Source organism: Paramisgurnus dabryanus, chromosome 12 (genome assembly GCF_030506205.2).
Source record: "Paramisgurnus dabryanus chromosome 12, PD_genome_1.1, whole genome shotgun sequence".
Taxonomy (NCBI): domain Eukaryota; kingdom Metazoa; phylum Chordata; class Actinopteri; order Cypriniformes; family Cobitidae; genus Paramisgurnus; species Paramisgurnus dabryanus.
This window is the reverse complement of record NC_133348.1, coordinates 5117112-5136751: the sequence shown is the minus strand read 5'-3', so window position 1 is coordinate 5136751 and position 19640 is coordinate 5117112. Positions and strand designations below refer to the sequence as shown.

General features: G+C 39.1%; 1 protein-coding gene and 1 long non-coding RNA gene across 4 annotated transcripts in view; both read right to left on the bottom strand.

Moving 5' to 3' along the window:
- Positions 1 to 19640, bottom strand: part of fam184ab (family with sequence similarity 184 member Ab) — a 156394-nt gene that overhangs the window by 90628 nt on the left and 46126 nt on the right. For both annotated transcript variants that reach the window (XM_065256246.2, XM_065256247.2), the window contains exons 2-4: positions 10878 to 11309; positions 9593 to 10015; positions 5545 to 5680 (exon numbers count right to left, since the gene is read on the bottom strand). In XM_065256246.2, the coding sequence (XP_065112318.2) occupies positions 5545 to 5680; positions 9593 to 10015; positions 10878 to 11309 (991 nt within the window). The remainder of the gene's footprint in view (positions 1 to 5544; positions 5681 to 9592; positions 10016 to 10877; positions 11310 to 19640) is intronic.
- Positions 1230 to 3074, bottom strand: LOC141283050 (uncharacterized). Of its 2 annotated transcripts, XR_012338024.1 has the most exons (4): positions 2525 to 3074; positions 1658 to 1983; positions 1480 to 1583; positions 1230 to 1369 (listed from the first exon to the last, which is right to left on the bottom strand). It is a non-coding gene; the product is annotated as an uncharacterized lncRNA (long non-coding RNA). The 2 variants fall into 2 exon arrangements; XR_012338023.1 differs by having other exon boundaries at positions 1480 to 1983.

The window sequence follows — 19640 nt, the reverse complement described above, 5'->3', positions numbered from 1 at the left end:
GTCTTATAAATTGCTTACATACCTCACCGATTTCTGCATGTCTGGAAAACGCTCGGATTTAGTTCCTGTCTCCGCCTCCCAAAATGTCTAGTGTATTCGGATTGGTCAGATGACTACTCAACTGTTATTGGTCAACTGGGTTCGGCGTGTGTTTGAAAGGTTATGCCCCTGACTACGCGTGGGTTTTCCGGTTCTGACTGAGAGTCACAGGCAACGTAAACAAGCGCTATATTTCTCTATAAACGATGGTGTCTGTACTGCCTTACCACTTCGAGCTCGATCCAGAGAGTTCAGACGGCCGTTACGATATAAACGATCTCCCCGTCAATGAACGCGATTGGATTTAACTTTTTTAGGTGTCCTTAGCTCTGCCAGAATGCTAAACGAAGACGAAAATGTGTTGCAAAGACATCCAAAAGGTAATTATAACGTACTACATTACTTTGCAAACTATATGGAAACACCAAATGTAGCACATAGAAAGTATTTGTTGAAATGATTATAAAACTATTTCATTTGTTAACATTATTTTACTATAGTAAACTGTATTATAAAAGACTGCTTACATACTATATTACTGTGCAAACTATATGGAAACACCAAATGTAGCACAAAGAAAGAATTAATTGAAATGAATGTTCTACATTATTTCACTATGGTAAACTTTTTTATGAAAGACTGCTTACTTATAAGTGCTATGTTTTTACTTATTCGGTTTTAAGGAGAATGCAACATGTTCCAGGGCCTCTTACCTGCGTGATTCATCATCCAGGTTTTGCACAAATTGTCTAAATCCCTACACACAGAACATTTATTGTACCGACTATAAGCCTTTGAGGTGCAGGACTAGAGTAAGTTTTATTACATTTTTAAACCAATAACACTTAAGTATCATTATAGTAACAAAGTACCCAAAAGAACAAAAGATGCAACTTTAAAGAAAATATTATAGTCAGTCAAAAGTTTTTTTTATTTATTACAAATATATATTTAAATGTTAAACAATATACAAATAAACATACTTTAGTAACCATATTGTGCTCTTGTTTCAAAAATTGTTCAATTCATTTCTTACAGCTATCTATTCAGATAAATGGCATATCAAAGCTTTGTCAGCTGGTGCTATTTAAAACGACACTATAAGGTTATCATCCTGTCGTGTGTTGTTCTCCAGATACGCTTGGAGCTTCCTGATCAGATCGGTCACAATTTTGGCTTTCGACGACCCCTGCACTGAAGATGGCATGCAATCACGTCCTCCTTTGAAGGTCTCTCAAACTGTGATGCCAGGTCCATTGGAATCGGGGTTTCCCTCAGCTTATCTTCAAATACCTCATCAAACACAAGCCTGATCACATCCTCCACATAACTGTAGAAATATTGCAGTCAATAAATCTTTTGTTTTGATCATTTATTTCCCTGCTTCATACATTAAGTTTTTAATTATGAATGTATTTGAAATAAAACATTACTGCTTACGGTATGTCACTTTTGTGTTTTGGGAACATAGCCTTGTACTTTCCCTCTCCTGCTTTTGTTACGGCTTGGTGACATTGTAATGGATGGCTGCAAGGTACAAATACCTGTAAAATATAAACAAGCAATTAATTTATTGTAAAAGTAAATACTACTTTATTTAACACAGTTACTTAAATACCTGCACAGCATTCCAATAAATGAGAAAATCTAAATTTTTTTGCTGCAAATCTGAAATCTCAGGCTACGGACGGCAAAGGCATCCACTGATGATGGTGATGGAAACATTGTGAAACGATGCTACTGCCTGGGTTCATATTATTATGCAGAGAAAAAAAACTTTGTCATCATCAGTTATACATCTAAGACTGGTAGTGGTTTCACTAGCTAAATACATCATATGTGTTACACACCTTTGCTCCTCATATGCCAGTCTGACTCCTTGTACTGTGTGTAATGATGTTGCATGTTTGCATACAGTGTAGAAGGATGTGTACAGCTGCGAATCTAGGATATAGACAAATAAAACAAACATGTATTCAGTCAAAAAGACATATTATAACAATAGAGTACAACGACTATAAATCGTTAGACTATTCATTAAAACGTAAATGTATTACATATTCCATGGCCCAACATTAGCAACACACATTACGTGTTTACTTCGTTTCAAAATCTAAGAAAGCTTCAATTAAATACAACAGTAAAATACATATAACTTTAAACAAATCATCTGTACTTAGAGTTTCTTTAGTTTGATCATGAGAACAAATTTTACCGGTAACAGTTTAGCTGGCATTTGTATTTGTATTTAGCTTAGCAACTTAGCAAGTTTGTAAACATGTCTAAACCAACATCGATAAAAAAAGCGATAGTCTGCATAATTCAACATACACGTGTGTAAATATGGTACGTTGTTTATGAAATACAGTATTACAACACAAAACAATTAGCTTGCAAGCTTAGCTCTACACGCACATTATGTTAATCTCCGGTTACCGGTTACGTAATGTACAGTAAAAGGCAAATAATAAACGTGAATACTTACAGCCTGTGATCCAGAAGTGCACAGTAATCCAACTTTCAAGAGGAGACGTCGCGCAAATCCAGCTTCGGTTCATGAGAAGCAGTTATTGTGAAAACTCCGTGAACAACTTCTGACTGGATTTTTCCGGAACCGTATTAAACATGATGTCCTCTGTGGAAGTCCATAAAGTGCTATTTTGCCCTCGCATCTAAAGAGACAGCGTCTACTCGAGAGATTTAATCGCTTAAACAATGAAACAAGAGTTTGCAAACAGAGTCAAAGCAGGGACTCACAACCTCCGCCATTTTAGCTCTCTTCTGACTCGGCGCTCCCCACCCCACCCTCGTCTTTGAGGGCGTACCCAAGCAAAGCAGAGAGGGCTGAACTATGATAATGTTGGTCTTATCTACGTCACTAATCCCAGGAAGTAAACTGTTGCCTACAATCCGAGTGTTTTTTGTAGTCCTCGAACGTTAGAGACGATAACTCGCGTCATCGTTTTCTTTGAGGTATGTGCTTTTTGAATATCGTTAGCATGTACTAATGCACACTTACACACAAAAGGATGTTTAAAAACGTGTATCCCATAATAGGTGCTCTTTAATGTAAAAGATTTTTTAAAACTAAATTTTTATAGTCATACTTATCGTTATAATGTGAACGGCACTTAACTGTCAAAACTGTGAACTTAAAAAGAATAGCCATAGTTTTTATGTTTTTTCTTGATTGTTGACATTCTAATACTGCGTTCACACCAAACGCGAAACGCGTGATTTCAAGGTTAAGTCGAATTGACGGCAAAGTTCTAATTTTGCAACTCTGGCATCAGACGCGAATGAGGCAAATTCACGTTTACACCCGTCTGTAGGTCTCACGGCGCGAATGAGGCGTTTAGCGCGGTAGACGTGAATTAAAACATCCAGTTTGAGCGTCTGGCGTGAATGATGCAAATTCACGTCTGATGCCAGAGTTGAAAAATGATCACTTTGCCAGCAGTTTGTGCCACATTAACCAATCAGGAGCCTGCTTGCTGCTGTGGCGGCAGGCCCGCCCAGATTCACTTCTTGCCCCTCCCACAAGAAGAGGATTTCGCTCTAGTTCGCTCTAGTTCAAGCAGCAAACCAGTCGCGGTAGATGTGAATTTGATCCTTTATTCGCATATGGCAGGGGTGTCCAAAGTCGGTCCTGGAGGGCCTGTGTCCTGCAGAGTTTAGCTAAAACTTCCCTCAACACACCTACCTCAAAGTATCTAGTCTGCCTAGTAAGACCTTGATTAGCTGGATCAGGTGTGTTTGATTAGGGTTGGAATAAAACTCTGCAGAGACACCGGCCCTCCAGGAGCAGGAGTGGACACCCCTGGCATATGGTATGAAACCAGCATAAGGGGGCGTTTCACATTTCGCTTCAAAAAATGCGACCACACCGTTTTCCTCCTTTTTCCTACACTTTTTTTTGATGTGGCATTTTGAAAAGTATTTTGAACTCGCAGCGGCACCTACGCGCATAAAAAAGTAACGCCTGCACTGCGTTTTCCTCCTTTTTCCTACGCTTTTTTTGATGTGGAATTCTGAAAAGTATTTGGAACTCGCAGTGGCACCTACGTGCATAAAAAAATAACGCCTGCACTGCGTCACTTTTTGAGGGCGCTTGCCACACATCCACATTTAAAATAAAGCATCTGCGTGCGCAAAATACGCAATATGTGAATCACCCCTAACATGGTTAAGTTGGCTTAATGGTTGTCACGCCCGGTTTAATTGTGTGTTTTGCTCTGTCCTACTTTGTAGTGCTGTATAGCTAACAGACAAAGTTAATTTTAAAAGTTAACTTTAAGTTCAGTTTTAACACTGGGTGTTTTTCAACATCAAAGAAGTAAATCTAGTATATAGTGATGTGAAATATTGAAATATGATCGTGAATCTGCACAAAGTGTCAATTTTGACCTTTATTTTGTATTTGAACTGTTGCTTGGATGCAGCTTGCGTCAAAAATAAACTTTAGCGAAGCTGTGCGGAGAATGCTTCTGAAAATGTGCTGTAAAGCGGCTGGTATAGACGATTTCATCGGATGCACGTGCGCTCACAAGATACACGTCTGGATCTGAACTTTACTTCCGGTGTCGTTTTTTTTATGGTCTGACTAGTTGCTAAACTGATCTCTTGAACAAATGCCTCGTCGAAAATAACAAATGTTTTGGTTTCCTAGGTAATCTATGTGTTGCTTTTTTTGCTTGTTATATAAATAAACTATGTTTAAAGAACTTTGTTGTTATTTATTCTTAGCGGAGTTTACCGGAAGTTACGTGCAGACCACGACAGCCGCTTGTTTATGTTGTTACTGCTGAAACTGTCTATAAACACAAGCATTTTCTAAAGTGATTGTGACGGGGTAAAATTACTTGGATTATAAAAAATGCTTAAATTAAATAAAAACCTTTTTAACTTTATGTTTACATTTACGGATTTGGCAGACACTTTTGTACAGAGCAATAAAAAAATAGAGAACAGAGGAACTGTGTTTGGCATGTAGGTGTCCCAGGCTCAGCTGGGTTCTGCCTCCCTCAGGGAACATTCCAGAATCTGGGTGATGAGCGCAGTTAGAACACACATCTGTTGTTGCCAGGATACCAGGAGGAGATCTGTCACTCCTAAACTTGTCGGTCAACACGAATGGTTGCTGAAACTAGAACCAGCTAATTTAATGTGTGAAGCCGCTTAACCTTTACCTAACAGTGTTGGGTGATGGTAACTGGATTTTTATTTCTACAGATCACTTTAATAGCCAATCAGAAAAAAGCAGCTTGGACATTCTGCTCTAATTAGCCTTCTGTTTGTGTTCCACTGAAGAACAAAGATCACACATGTTTCAAAAGACACTGAACTGATTTACATTTTTAGGTAAAGTATTTCTTTACATTTCAAGCCGTGTTGCTATGACGACAGATGCTGTGCAGGTTGATGCTGTGCATGCAGGTAATGGATTGGTTAGCTATAAAAAAATGTTCAAGTAAGAGGTTATGGGAAGGTTTGCAGAGATCTTACTGGCTTTCAGGAGGATCTCAGTGGCCTGCTGTTGAACTCTGTCTCTGGATGCCTCCAGCTCGCATTCGGCCTCCCTCTGTCTGATTTCCACGATCTCCGTGTTCTTGGTGACCTCCTCTAATTGTTTATGCAGCTCCTGCACACACACACACACACACACACACACGCAGTGTTTAGTGAGAACATCCTATAGACTTTTATTGTATTCATACTAAGCTGACGTCATTTCTATCCTCTAGCCCCATTGTTAAACTCAATGCTTACACAAACCTGTTTACTAAAATAATTTAGATTATATAGGCCATACTTGATTTGTGTGGTGTTATAGAGCAGTGGTACCCAAAACTTTTCATTTCATGACCCACTTACACGAGTATAATCTATCTCAGGACCCACCAAAATATTTTAATAGAAATATGTAGACAAAATACATTTAAAAAATCCAAAAAGAAATGTATTCTCTTTAAGAAGATTGAATGAATAAAATGCAAGTTTGCAATCCCAAAATACCTGATACCAAAACCATTGCCATTAGGGGCCGATCACACCAAACGCGTTTATGGCAGTTGCAGGCGCCTTTTTTGAATGATTTTTTTTATGGGCAGTGACAATAAGTGGCTTTTACACAGGACACGGTGTGTGCTGTGCTCGCCGCTGGGTGTCAAACTATTTTGAACTTGAACTTTGAACTTTGGTTAACGCAACAACAAATCAGCCTCGCGAAGTGCGTTGAACACCTTGCGTTTTCTGCCGCTTGCAGCAGCACGTGTTTTTCAAGGAGAGCTGAGAGCAGAAAAGCAACTTAATTTGTGTCTTTCCTTTGTCCAATCAAATGAGCAGAGAGGCGGGCCTTCCGTTGTGGTGACGGAAGTTTACAATTGTAAGCGACTTTCCACACCCCATATGTAAATTTTTTTTTAAAAGGCGACTATGTTAATCTCCAATTTATTCGTACTGTACCTGTTAATGTCCTTTTTTGTGTTATGTTTTCGTTGTATGTCTCATTGTCTTGCTATAATAAAAAATAGCGACAAATCTAGCAACACTTTTTGGCGTTTGACTGACAGGACAGCTGCGCTGGTGGTTGCCTAGCAATATAAAAGCTGCGCTGCAGTGCTCATTTTGTGTTTGGTGTGATTGGCCTCTTAATTGTCATTATTAGGACAAAACTGTTTTTGTGTCATTCACTACAACAACCAAGTGACACTGCATGACCCACTTGATCCCACTGTGCGACCCACTAGTGGTTCCAGCCCCAGTTTGAAATCCCCTATTATAGACGGACAAGTGCGGTGACGCGATTACGAATCTGAGCGGAACTTTACTTCCAGTCTCTGTTTGTTTAATTGGCCAAATAGTGTCTAAACTGAAGTCTGAAACAAATTCCTTTTCAAAAATAACAAATGTTTTGTTTCCTAAAGATGAGGGGCCGATCATGGATTACCGCTATTTAAAAGGAGATTTGGCAGCCTATATGTAGTTAACCTACATATAAGGGGGTTTTAGGGCACTGGAGATTTGTGCTTTTTTCAGTTGCTTAAAAACATAATAATGGCAAAAGTCTCATAACACTTGTTCAGCACAAACTGGTCTACAATATTATATGAGCAACATGTATGTACATATGAGATAAAAACGTGTATGCATGGTTTTTGGAAAAGCAGAATTTTTAAGTCACTGATATAAGTCCACAAAACTTTTTCTAAACATGTTTTCCCAAAACTTTTCAAAACAGGATTTAGTAGTCTAGAGTTTTTCTTCAAAATGATGTGAAAATCATTCTGCCTACTCATTCACATATAACAATATATTGATTTACAATTTCTAAGACACTTTTTCCTGGGAAAGGCTGTATGCGAAGATGTGTGAAAGTTCCTGAATAATTTGTAATTGACAGCTGAGAAAACAAAAGACTTGCATAATGAGGCACATAATGAGCCTTGTAGGAATTTAACAGTATTGCATACATTATAAAAGACACATATGTTATCAGAAATAAACTACTGTAAAAGGACTTTGTTGTTATTGAGTCTTTTCTGAGTTTACGGGAAGTTAGGTGTGTTCCACGAAAGCCATTGTTTATATTGTTACTGCTGAAACTGTCTATAGAGTGCTGTCTTTCTATATTTAACCATTGTGTGGTTTCTTTCCAAATGTCTAACTTTCTCCATGTCACTTTTCCATTTTTACCACTCACTCTCGTCTCTATTCTCAGTTTCATCCTCATTAATTGTGCATGTATGCATCATCTCTCTCTCTCTCTCTCTCTCTCTCTCTCTCTCTCTCTCTCTCTCTCTCTCTCTCTCTCTATTTCCTGCATTACTTTATTAAAGACCTTTTAACTGTTGCGGTCACACATTCTCTGTCCAGTTTTTCCTCACTTAAAAGGACTTCTATTGCTTGCTCAAGTGACTTCATCATGAGCTAATGCTTAAAAAGAGTTCCCAAAACCAGGCAGAGCATTTCACTTTCCCATTATGATTTCCCAGTTTTCCAGTATACCGTGCATGGCACTGAGTGAAGTGTGATAATGTTTAAACAGGGACCCAGAACAGTGCGGTTCTTTGTCTACATTGTTGGCGTCTGTATGTCTGCATTGTTTATCTACATTGTTGGCATCTGTCTGTCTGTCTGTCTGTCTGTCTGTCTGTCTGTCTGTCTGTCTGTCTATCTATCTATCTATCTATCTATCTATCTATCTATCTATCTATCTATCTATCTATCTGAGTTGTTTATCTACATTGTTGGCACCTATCTATCTGTCTGTCTGTCTGTCTGTCTATCCATCTATCGTATCTATCCATCTACCATATCTATCCATCTACCATATCTATATCTATCCATCTACCATATCTATCCATCTATCCATCCATCTATCCATCCATCCATCCATCCATCTATCCATCTATCTATCCATCTATCCATCTATCCATCTATCTATCTATCTATTTATCGTTTATCTACAGAATCTACTGCATCTATCCATCTGTCCATCCATCTGTCCATCCATCTGTCCATCCATCTATCTATCTATCTATCTATCTATCTATCTATCTATCTATCTATCTATCTATCTATCTATCTATCTATCTATCTATCTATCTATCTATCTATCTATCTATCTATCTATCTATCTATCTATCTATCTATCCATCCATCCATCCATCCATCCATCCATCCATCCATCCATCCATCCATCCATCCATCCATCCATCCATCCATCCATCCATCCATCCATCCATCCATCCATCCATCCATCCATCCATCCATCCATCCATCCATCCATTCATATGCATTGTTTATCTACATTGTTGGCATCTATTTGTCTGTCTGTCCGTCCGTCCATCCATCCATTCATTGAATTACTCCAAAAATTCTTCAACTATCAAAATATTCACCAGAGTCTACTGATCTCCCCTCCATAAAATCTCCATGTGATGTGACATGGGCACTATGGCCATCTCTCATCTGAACAATTCAACATTTGATCAGCATGTTTTAACAAAGACTGACTACTATAGACTTCAGGAAATCAGATCGGTATGAGTTAGTCTGAAAATGTCAGAGTGGCTCAAGATCGATACCTTTAAAGATCTGCTCTGAGTGTGTGTAAGAGCCCAGCATATTTTATCATTAAACAGACGTTATTAGTGCCTCATAAACGTGAGAAGTTAAGCAAGACACTATTCATTTACTCATCATTTTGTCCTTTAAACTACCATATTATAAATAAAGCGTGTATCCTGTGATTACACTCATAAATAACACTCAGTGGCATCCTACATTTAGATGTCATGTTGGCATTGTTTTTCCCTTCAAAGACATTATATAAAACAACATACAGTAGAGCTCAGGATGTGTGCCACAATAGCTGAAGTTTCTTTCAACATGCTTTTTGATCCTCAAACATCTGAAACATCTTGTGTGTTCAGGACGAAACCAAAACATTTAACTTTCAGCACGACTTTTTGATGTCAACACAAAACGGATTAGAAGCAAAAAAAAGAACCATTAACATTTTATTGGCTCTCTATGAATGGGCATATACCTTAATGTTATTCTCTGCGGCAATGAGCGAGGCCTGCAGTTTATGAGATTTCTCTCTGCTCTCTCTGGCCTCGTCCTGCACACGCTTCAGCTCGCTGCGCAGCTTTCCCAGTGTCTTCTGCAGCGCCGCTTCCTGCGCCTGAAACTCTTTCCTCAGCTCCCCCTCCGTCTTCTTCCAGGCCAGCAGGTTCTCAGCGGTCATCTGCTGCGTGCGCTTCATGGCCTCCAATTCGCGCTCGTAGAAGGCCTGGGCTTTATTGAGCTTGGCCTCGTATTCCTCCACCAGACGCTTCTTGTCCTGTTTCAGTTCCTCGACCCTCTCGCTCAATGAGTCCACCTCGGCTTTATGAAGCTGTCCAAGCTTCTCCTGGTCTTTGCTGTAGTTGGCATTCTGGCTTTGGTGTGAACGAAGAAGTTCCTGGATCTGCAAAAGCCAAATTATTAATTTTTTGTACAACACATTATATTACAAATATTGTTTGACAAAAGCAGTTTAATATTCTGCACTCCCTACTGAAAGGTTTAAGATGGTAGGGGAGAGCGGGGTAAGTTGTCACACTGTTCATAACTCCAATACTAGAGGCTCTATCCTACAAATCAAATAGACACTTTGTGTGACGACTTCTTTTATAGTTAACTTCATGTTCACAATCTGATGTTAGAACAATTTTCTTATTTTTTGGCTTAAAAATAGATAACCTATTGTGACAACTTACCCGCCGATGGGGGAAATTGTCACAAGTGAACATTTTCTATTCAACAGTCTAAAACTTTGTAATGAGATAAGATATGAAAATTTTATAAATAAACATATGCACTCAAGACCTTCTTTCATTTGGTATGATAGTGATACCATTGTGATGTTTTGTGCTCAGTAAATGTTAGACAGTGTGACAAGTGTGACAACTTACCCCGCTCTCCCCTACTCCCAGCCTGGCAAAGCTGGTCAAGCTTGTGGGTCAGCTTCTTCCAGCCTGACCAGCTTAAGAAGTGACCAAAGCTAAACATCTAGACCAGCTGGCTAAACCAGCTAAAACCAGGTTGGAAGACCATTTTTGTTATTTTTCTTTAGGGCGTTTAGAAAAAACGGTCAAAAAATTTTCCCTGGCTGTCACTGAGAGGTACATACTGTTACCACAGGTACATATTCGTATCTCAAAGATACATACTGGTACCAAATGTATACATACAATGGGGAACATTTAAGTATACAAGTTGAGTCATAATAAATCAACTGAAATGACACAGGGAATAAGTATTAAAGTGTGATTTAACAAATCACACACCTCCTGTCGATGGCCAGAACGCAGTTCTTCCAGAGCCTGCCGTTTCTCCTGCTCGAACTGCGCTTGTAGCTGTCCAAAAGAGCGTAGTTTTTCTTCGAAAGAGCGTCGCATTTCCTCCACCTCGCGTGACATGGTGACCACGCGCTGAGTGTGCTGCGCCTCTGTACACAGCTGCATGTCCTCCACCCGCTGGCGGTACGTCTCAAACTCCGTCAACGCTTGCCTCTTCATCCGCTCGTGAAGTTCCATAGACTCCTCCAGGGACTGAATGCGTCGTTTCAGGTCCATCTCGTCGCTGATCTTGCTCTTGTACTGCATGATCTTCTCCCGAGTTTCCGACAGGATCTGTTGCACCTCCTCCTCATGGGCTTCCTTCAAGGTTTGGATAGCCGCTTCGTGCTCGTCGTTCTTGGTGTTAAGGGCATAGATCACCTGAAGAACAGGAAAGATGGAGAAATTAGAGATGTACATGCAGATGGTTCATGAAAATTGCAAGATGATGCTGTCAAAATGTGCAAAATGTAGAATCTGATAGGAACCAGAATTAATGCTTGCTCGGTGAGCATGACTTCCATCATTAAGAGGTGAAAAACTTTGTGTGAGATAAGCATTATGTCAAAAGTTAGGTAAACACTATTCTGCTGATGCGGAGCATTTGTGCTTAATGCATTATATATGTAAAGCCACACAAGGGACGGACAAACATAAGCTTGCTTTGATGTTCGGCTTTTAAAATCCATACGGTTTCCATCCAGTGTGTGCTACAGCGTGTGCTTTTCATACTGTAGCATTCTGGAAAATTATTTTCACAATAAAGTGCAAATAAAGACAAATTCTTCATTACACTATGGTTGTGGAACTGGTTTTGCCTTAGGACCCAAATGTAAAATTGGACAACCCAAAAGAGAATCTGTCATACAAATAGTAATTTCAAATGATTTGAAAAGCGCTGTGTCCCTGATTGTGCAGCTAATCTGTACGTTGTGATGGGCCTGAATACCTCGGATATCAGCCGGAAATGTGACGCTCCTTACCATGTTTGAAAGATTCGCTCACAACGCAACACTAACAGGAGTTTACTTACAGGCTGGGAGTCCGAAGCGGGAGGAATTATGATAATGTCGGTCTTGTCTACATCAACAGGCCCAGGTAGGGGTGGGCGATATGACCAAAATCTTCTATCACGATAGGATTAATTTTATATCATGATAACGATATGTATCACGGTAGAGTTTTTTATGTTTTAATAAGGTTTAAATCTTTAATACCATAGAAATTTTCATAATTCTCACAAAAAACATATACAAGCATAGAAAGAAGATAAAAACAAACAAAACTCAAGCTCTCTGACGATAACTAGCGTCATTGTTTACTTTGGGGTATGTATCTTTTGCATATTGTTAACATGTACTAATACACACTAACACACCAAAGAAAATGTCTAACCGTGAATCGGACAATAGGCGCTCTTTAAAACATCTGCATATATAATGCATACATGTAAATTTTATATACACAATGATGAACATGAACAATGAACAATGTTTATGGATTTTTAATATAAGGAACCAGTCCACATTGATTACATTTTTTATCCTATTTATGCATTATTATTATAGTTAGTTGAATCGAACTGTTTTTGACATCAGCATGAATCCCGAAGTATTTAAGCCTTACTGCCTCTCCGAAAGATTAATTATTAAAATAATGATTTTGTTTATTATTGCATGAATGTTTGCAAATCCACTTGTTTTTAAGAAGCTTATCACAAACATTCAAATATGTGCACAAAAACTAGAGAATGTTCTCAGACACGCTTCAATTTTTAATTCCCTCTGTTTCTATGGAGAGAACTTGAAAGTCTCCAGAAATGGGTCTGAGATAAAAAAAAGCCCTAAAACTTCTTATAATAAGCTTTCATAAAACTTTAGATTACAAGCTTTATTACTGTATGAAAGAACAAAACATAATAAAATCTAAAACCCCAGAAAAGACCATTTATATTTTGAACCACACCACCACAACAACATCTCTCGATTTTTCTCGGCTGTGGGCCAAAACTATCCTCCCGATTTATTATTGGGAAACAAAGTGACCTTCGACTCCAATTCCCATGCTTTGTGTGTCTTCCACTTCATTTCCATAATTGTCTAGACATCTGATTAGGTGAGAGCAATTCGGCCACCTGAGAACGGCACAATAGAGTTATCTCTCCATTACTGTGAGAAACCGAGACTCGGCTATAAGATGCATGTGTTACTCTCCTTGAAGAAAAATCATTACTCTTCAGTTCTCTTTCTTTTCGCACAATTCCAACACATTGTCAGGCAGAAAAATAAGATAAGGGTGACTATAAAGACAAAAATGTAGCTTAGTTACTAGACTAATGTATATGTCGATTCACAGAGTCAAAGCTGAGGGATGGGCGAGGGTCTGTATCTGTTGTGTTATCACCCTTAGGGCCAGATTTACTAAACAGGGCAAATTAGCGCATGAGCGCAATTCCAAAAATGCGCTGATGGGAGTGGTGATATCTGCGGGTTATTTACTAAAAAAGCACTTTTTAAATAACACAGGCGCAACAGCTGATTTCCATAATGACCAACCAATCTACTAAGAGCAGCGCAAATTAGCGCATGGTTGCAAATAAGCAGAGATGATGCTCCTGCAGGTGCATGTGATATACAGGCCGATAAATAAAGGCAGAGAGACGCGTGAACTTATCTGGTAAAATGATCCTGGAAATCCTCTCCCTTCTACCATGCAGTCTCTGATTTCTGCGATGTCTCCTCCTAGCAACAACAATTGCAGCCATTTCGAGCGCAAAATGATTTAAGACATGCTTTTTTTCGGCGTTAAATAGTCGCGCAAATGCCATACATAACACATGCGCAAACATTAGTAAATCGCGTTGCGTGAATCATTTAAATAGTCTCCTCCCAAAATGTTTGCGTCTGAAAGGGAAACTCCTAGAAATGCATATGCAATCAGGTCAGTCGCAAAAAGAACTAGACCACACCTTTTCAGCGCTAATGATCCACTGCGCGTCTTTAGTAAATTCCGACATCGCTATTTACCGCCAAAATGATGGTTTACGCTGGCGCAAGCGCTTAGTAAATCTGGCCCTTTGTCTCTCCATGCATCATGCATCTCATACATTTCTTTTCATGGAGGAGCGTGCAAAGAAATCTACCTGTTGAGTATCTACAATGGCAGAAAAAAACACCTTCCTGCGAGGCAGCTCGTAAAATAGAAGTGGCAGAGATGCTGTGTGCGAGTACATTAAAATTCAAGAGGCATTCGGAGTGCCAGCCTTCAGTTTATATCTTAAAACATCCAGGAAGTTTAAAATTCATCCCGATGTGCACTGACTGATGCTGAGAGAAACAGTTCTTGAACGGTCTAGCGCTTTCCCTAGCAAAGGGAGTCGGTTTTGACTAAAACACTTTCGGCTATCACTTTCCCAGAGTGATCCAGTACAGTAATAAAAGTGACACATGCTGTAAATAAATAGCATAGTCAACACCTCTTTGTCCAATCCGGATACTTGGCAATGTGGTAAGGCATCACAACTCCTGACTGTAGGACTGTTCCAAAAACAACAAAATATGAAGCACCAGTAAATGCATTTTGGATATCACCATCCCAGAATGCACTGCAGGTAGTTTAGGGAGGGGGTGTTAAAGGTGATGTTTGATTTCACAAGACTTTTTAAAGAAAGATGTTGTCCCCGGAGTAGAGGTCTTCACGGGTCCACTTAGATCCGAAAACCCGAGGTCCGACCCGAGACCCGATCGGGTTCGGGTCTAAAAGTTTCACATGTGCCTCGGACACGGGTCGGGTACAATAATAGCGCCATCGGGTCTCGGGTAATTTAAAAATGAATGTGTTTTTTCCTAACGGACCCGAGAAGACCCGAACTCTCTCGCCTGTGTGCGTCAATGTCCTTTTCAAACCTCTCATCTGTTTGCCAAGAGCGCTTGCGACATTGTGTGGTTGTCGGAAGGTTCATTTTCGTTGAGACAAACATGTCAGTCAATTATAAATGTACATTTTAGCGGTTACGTTGGTGTCGTCGTCAGATAACAAAGTAAAACGCGTGGGTCAGTGCCGTTTACATTCGGTTCCAGTCGGGTTAAAAAAAAAATTTCACTAGGGTCTAATTTTCTCGGGTTTGTCTCGGGTCGGGTCTTTCTTTAAAATTTTTTTATTTATGCACGTCGGGTTCGCGTATGAAGTGATTCGGGTCATTTCGGGTCGGGTACATTTCTTTGGACCCGAGAAGACCTCTACCCCGGAGTATGTATGTGAAGTTTTAGCTCAAAACACCACACTGTAAAAAATACTTTGCTTCCTTAAAATTTTTTGTTGAATCAACTCGGATTTACAAGTCATTTCAACTTACTATTATTTATCTTGACTAGAGATGAGTTGTTATAACTACAGGTGAGTTGTTATAACTTATAAATTTAAGTTGACTTTTCTCAACGATATTTTATAAGTTGTGACAACTAATTTCTGTTGACATGACTTGTAAATCTGAGTTGATTTAACAAAAAAATTTAAGGCAGCAAAGTGTGTGAGCAAAAATGTGCCGGTTTGGGTGTGTCCTTTAAAATGCAAATGAGCTGATGAAATGCAAACACTGATCGCCATAACGGTGGTTTGTTGAAATTGAAACTGTGCTGTCAATTTTTTCTCTTTCTCTCGACTACATGGCAGTGCCGTGGTTGGATAGTGCAGATTAAGAGGTGGTATTATTATAATAAGATCCCCCTTTGACATCACAAGGGAAGCCAAATTTCAATTACCTATTTTTGACATGCTTGCAGAGAATGGTTAACCAAAACTAAGTTACTGGGTTGTTCTTTTTTACATTTTCTGTTGGTAAAAGCACTGGGGACCCATTTATAGCACTTAAACATGAAAAAAGTCAGATTTTCATGATATGTCCCCTTTTAACTCTTTCCCCGCCATTGACGAGTTATCTCGTCAATTAAGATAAAATGTTCTCTGCCAATGATGCTTCCCTGTTGAGTTTTATGGTAATCTTACCCAACTTGTTACCCAATAAAAAACATATTCAAAAAAAGTTAAAACTCTCTGTATGTCTTGATCACCGCTCTGAATCTGATCTCTAACAAAAGTTATTTTTATTTACAAAAATGCTATTATTTCAGATTTTTGCTTAAAATGTGGTATTTTTTAAGAAACCTACCCATATTTTAGAGGTGATTAAAAATAGGATGCAAAGTTTTTTTCACACATTTTTAGGGATGCACCGATAGGATTTTTTTGGGCCGATACCGATTAAAACAGACAACTTCTGGTCGATGCCGATACCAATATTAAACACTTGTTTAAAATACTACCTCCTCTTGATATTTCTGCAGAACCATCTTTGCAAATGGTGATTTGTTTGGTCTTTATCCGAGATTTTGAAGAAAGCCCAGACCGCAGACATTTTCCCGAAATACTCTAGACCGCATGGATCACGTGAATGAGTAACTACGTGATTTTTTTTCCCCTCATCGCACGTCTGACAAACTATAATTTATATAACTTATTTTGTTTTGGGAATTATTTAATTATTTTGATAATTATTGTTAAAAATGCATTATGCAACAGACATGCAACTCATTGCCTTTATGCGGTTAATTAATAAACAATCGGTATCGGCCTTTCTCGTGCTGTTGCCGATATGCCGATGGTTTCAAATTAATCAAAAATCGGCCGATATATATCGGCGGCCGATACATCGGTGCATCACTACACATTTTTGTTTATTTGTTTGAAAGCAGAGTGTTTGTTTTTTCATTTAATATATTGTATGTCGTATTAATGCTCTGCCAACTGAGCTACAGTACAGGAACACTTTGAAGGCTTTGAATAAAAGCATCTGCCAAATGCATAAATGTACTAAGACCTATTTCTGTTGGGCTGCTTAGACCGTGGATGACAAGGTAATTCTCTAGGGTTCGTAACAGCGCTGATGTGTTTCCAACATAAACACATTGGCTCAATATTTAGTCCTGAATATGTCCGATGAGATTTCTGCCCACTTGGAACTGGAATTGGAGACAATTCACTCCCACAACACTGGGATGTCTTAATCACATCATGCAGTGTGAGAGTCATTACAACTGTTCTACCATCAGTCATTAAGACCAAGAGCGTGATAATGATAATTACAGCCATTTGTAGTGTTGCAGAGAAAACCATATTGTTCAGCGCATAAAAAATTGCTTGTGAATTGGTCCAGATCACCTCAGAGAGACGAGGAGGGTTTTTGTTTAGCGTCAATCAGTCTGTTTCACAAGATGTGCCACTGTTGGAGATTAAAACAGTGCAATGCAAAGCTTTGTTCAACGTTATAAGTCTCAGACGTCACACCCCCCGAACGTTGGCTGAACATACTTATAGATGCACTTATCTGGAAACACTTCAGCAAGTTCGAAGTCGTGCTCTGATTGGTTGAATTACACAGGATTTCTGAGAGACGTACATGTCGTGAAATTTAACGGTCCACCCGGAAAGAAAGAAGAAAGCTGTCGTGTTTACATCGGTGACAGCATATGTTTCATCAAGATCAAATAATCGCTGCATTTTCGCTGGCAAAGTTGATCGATCAATTTGGTCACCTGGATCAGGTTCGGCTCGTATTGATAAGGTAGTAAAGACGATATTAACTTCTGTCAGTATTGCAATGTGAGCTAATCTTCAAAACATGGTAAGGAGCGTCAGATTTGCATCTGACGTCAGAGGTATTCAGACCAATCACAACGTACAGGTTAGCTGGCCAATCGGAGAACACAGTGCTTTTCCGAACGATGAACTTTGTACAAATTTAGAGCATTTAATGAAGGCTGGGATTAATTGAGCAACAATAATGTATGGTATGTGTTTTTTTAACCATAAACCACGCAAACAGATTGTATTATATCAAATACACAAAACAACGTTGTTTTTAGCAATGCAATGGGTGCTTTTAAAAGGCGTTCTAAGGGAATCTGCGAGACGTTAGTTATTGTTGACGTTTGAATTGTTTTCAAACAGACGGAGCGTAGCAATTTTAACCAAATATGTACACTATTAATTTTAAAATAATTAAACAATTAAAAATATAGATGTAACAAAACTCACAAACAACCAGAAAAAGAAAATAAATAATTCCGAAAGTGCAGTAGGTGTGCGAAAGCTAGACAGAAAATACCCAGCAATTTTACGCACATATAGTTTCACGCTTTCAATCGCTGCATCTAGTGTTTTGCAAAGAAAATGGAGGACAACGTCAATAAACCTGTGCAACATGAGAGAGCGTCGAAATTGTGACCTTACAGGAGATGATGAGTTATGACAAGGAGCCACCCTTGCGAGCTGACAGTGACCCGCTTCTGTGATGGAAGATTGGCAGTACGAAATACCCCCACCTTGCGCAGCTGGCAACGAAGTACCCGAGTTTCCCTGGGACATCAGTGTGGTCGGAGTGCGTCTTCTCAACAGATGGACATATAGTGAATGAAAAGCGCTCTGCTCTTGACCCCTAAAATGTTGATCGACTTACCAATAATTTGTAATGGTTCTAGCTAGTGATGCAACAATACACTTAGTTCACGGTTCAATACAATTTTCGGTTCTTGTCCACGGTTTTCGGTTCGGTTTCGGTTCTAATGCCTTGACCTATTAAAGTGTTTTTTAATTATGCTTAGGTAACAGGAACAGTGACATGTTAAGAAGCAAAAATACTGGTTTTAATTGCAGTTCTCTTTATTTTATGTAAATGCAAAATCATCTTACACATTTCTAGTGTATTTATACAATAATATAAGATATAATTAAATAAAGACATATAAAAATGATATCCTATTCAAACTGGGGAACATGTGCATTCATTGCATTACATAAATTGGCCATTTTATATACCTGTAGATAGTAAATTAAACTTTACATTGTAAATGAAGGCTATACCTTACTGCACTACTGTTAAATCCAACATCATGCTGTCTGTGTAGAAACCAAAAATGCGTTTCTTAATCAAGATTACTGGTGGGATTTATTTTAGCATCAGGCGCATTCTCATCTTGAGTTAAACTTTTTCAACTTGCGCGGAAGACGTGTTTGAGGCAAATAACGCGCGTTTGCATCAATAACAAGCGCAATTTGCGTCATTCGCATTGCCCCACGCGAATTTGCATTTTTACATTGATGTTGTATGTAATCTACACGCGCTAATAATTAATCCACACCTCAGATTTAAAAGGCAATCGTTCTGCTGCTTTTTGTTGTCGTACTTCTGCTGGGTATGTGTGTGCACGCGAATGAAATCTGACACCAGCATTTCAAGCAGAGTTAACGCAGGTAGCGCACAGTGACTGGATATCAACTCGCTGTGGCGTGCAAATCATGTGGACGCGCACATTAACAAAAGTGCAGGGAATATAAAACTAACAGATTTGGATGGGCAAACCGAAAAACCGCAATTCACATGCGCGTATTGCACCGTGGGGGTCGAACCGAACGGTTCAATAATGTATTGAGAATTGTGGCATCCCTAGTTCTAGCCTTTTTGCGCATTTCATTATGCCTGCCTAGTGCCGCCTAAAGCCCTATTCGGACGGGATTAGTTTTACAGGGGGACCTCTGAGAAAATCGTGCTTCTCAGAGGTCCTCTGTGTTTTTAATCCCGTCCGAATCGGCCATGTCTGTGTTTTTCTCTGACGACCTCCGTAAAAATTCCAGAGCAATTGACCTACTGTTTTTCGC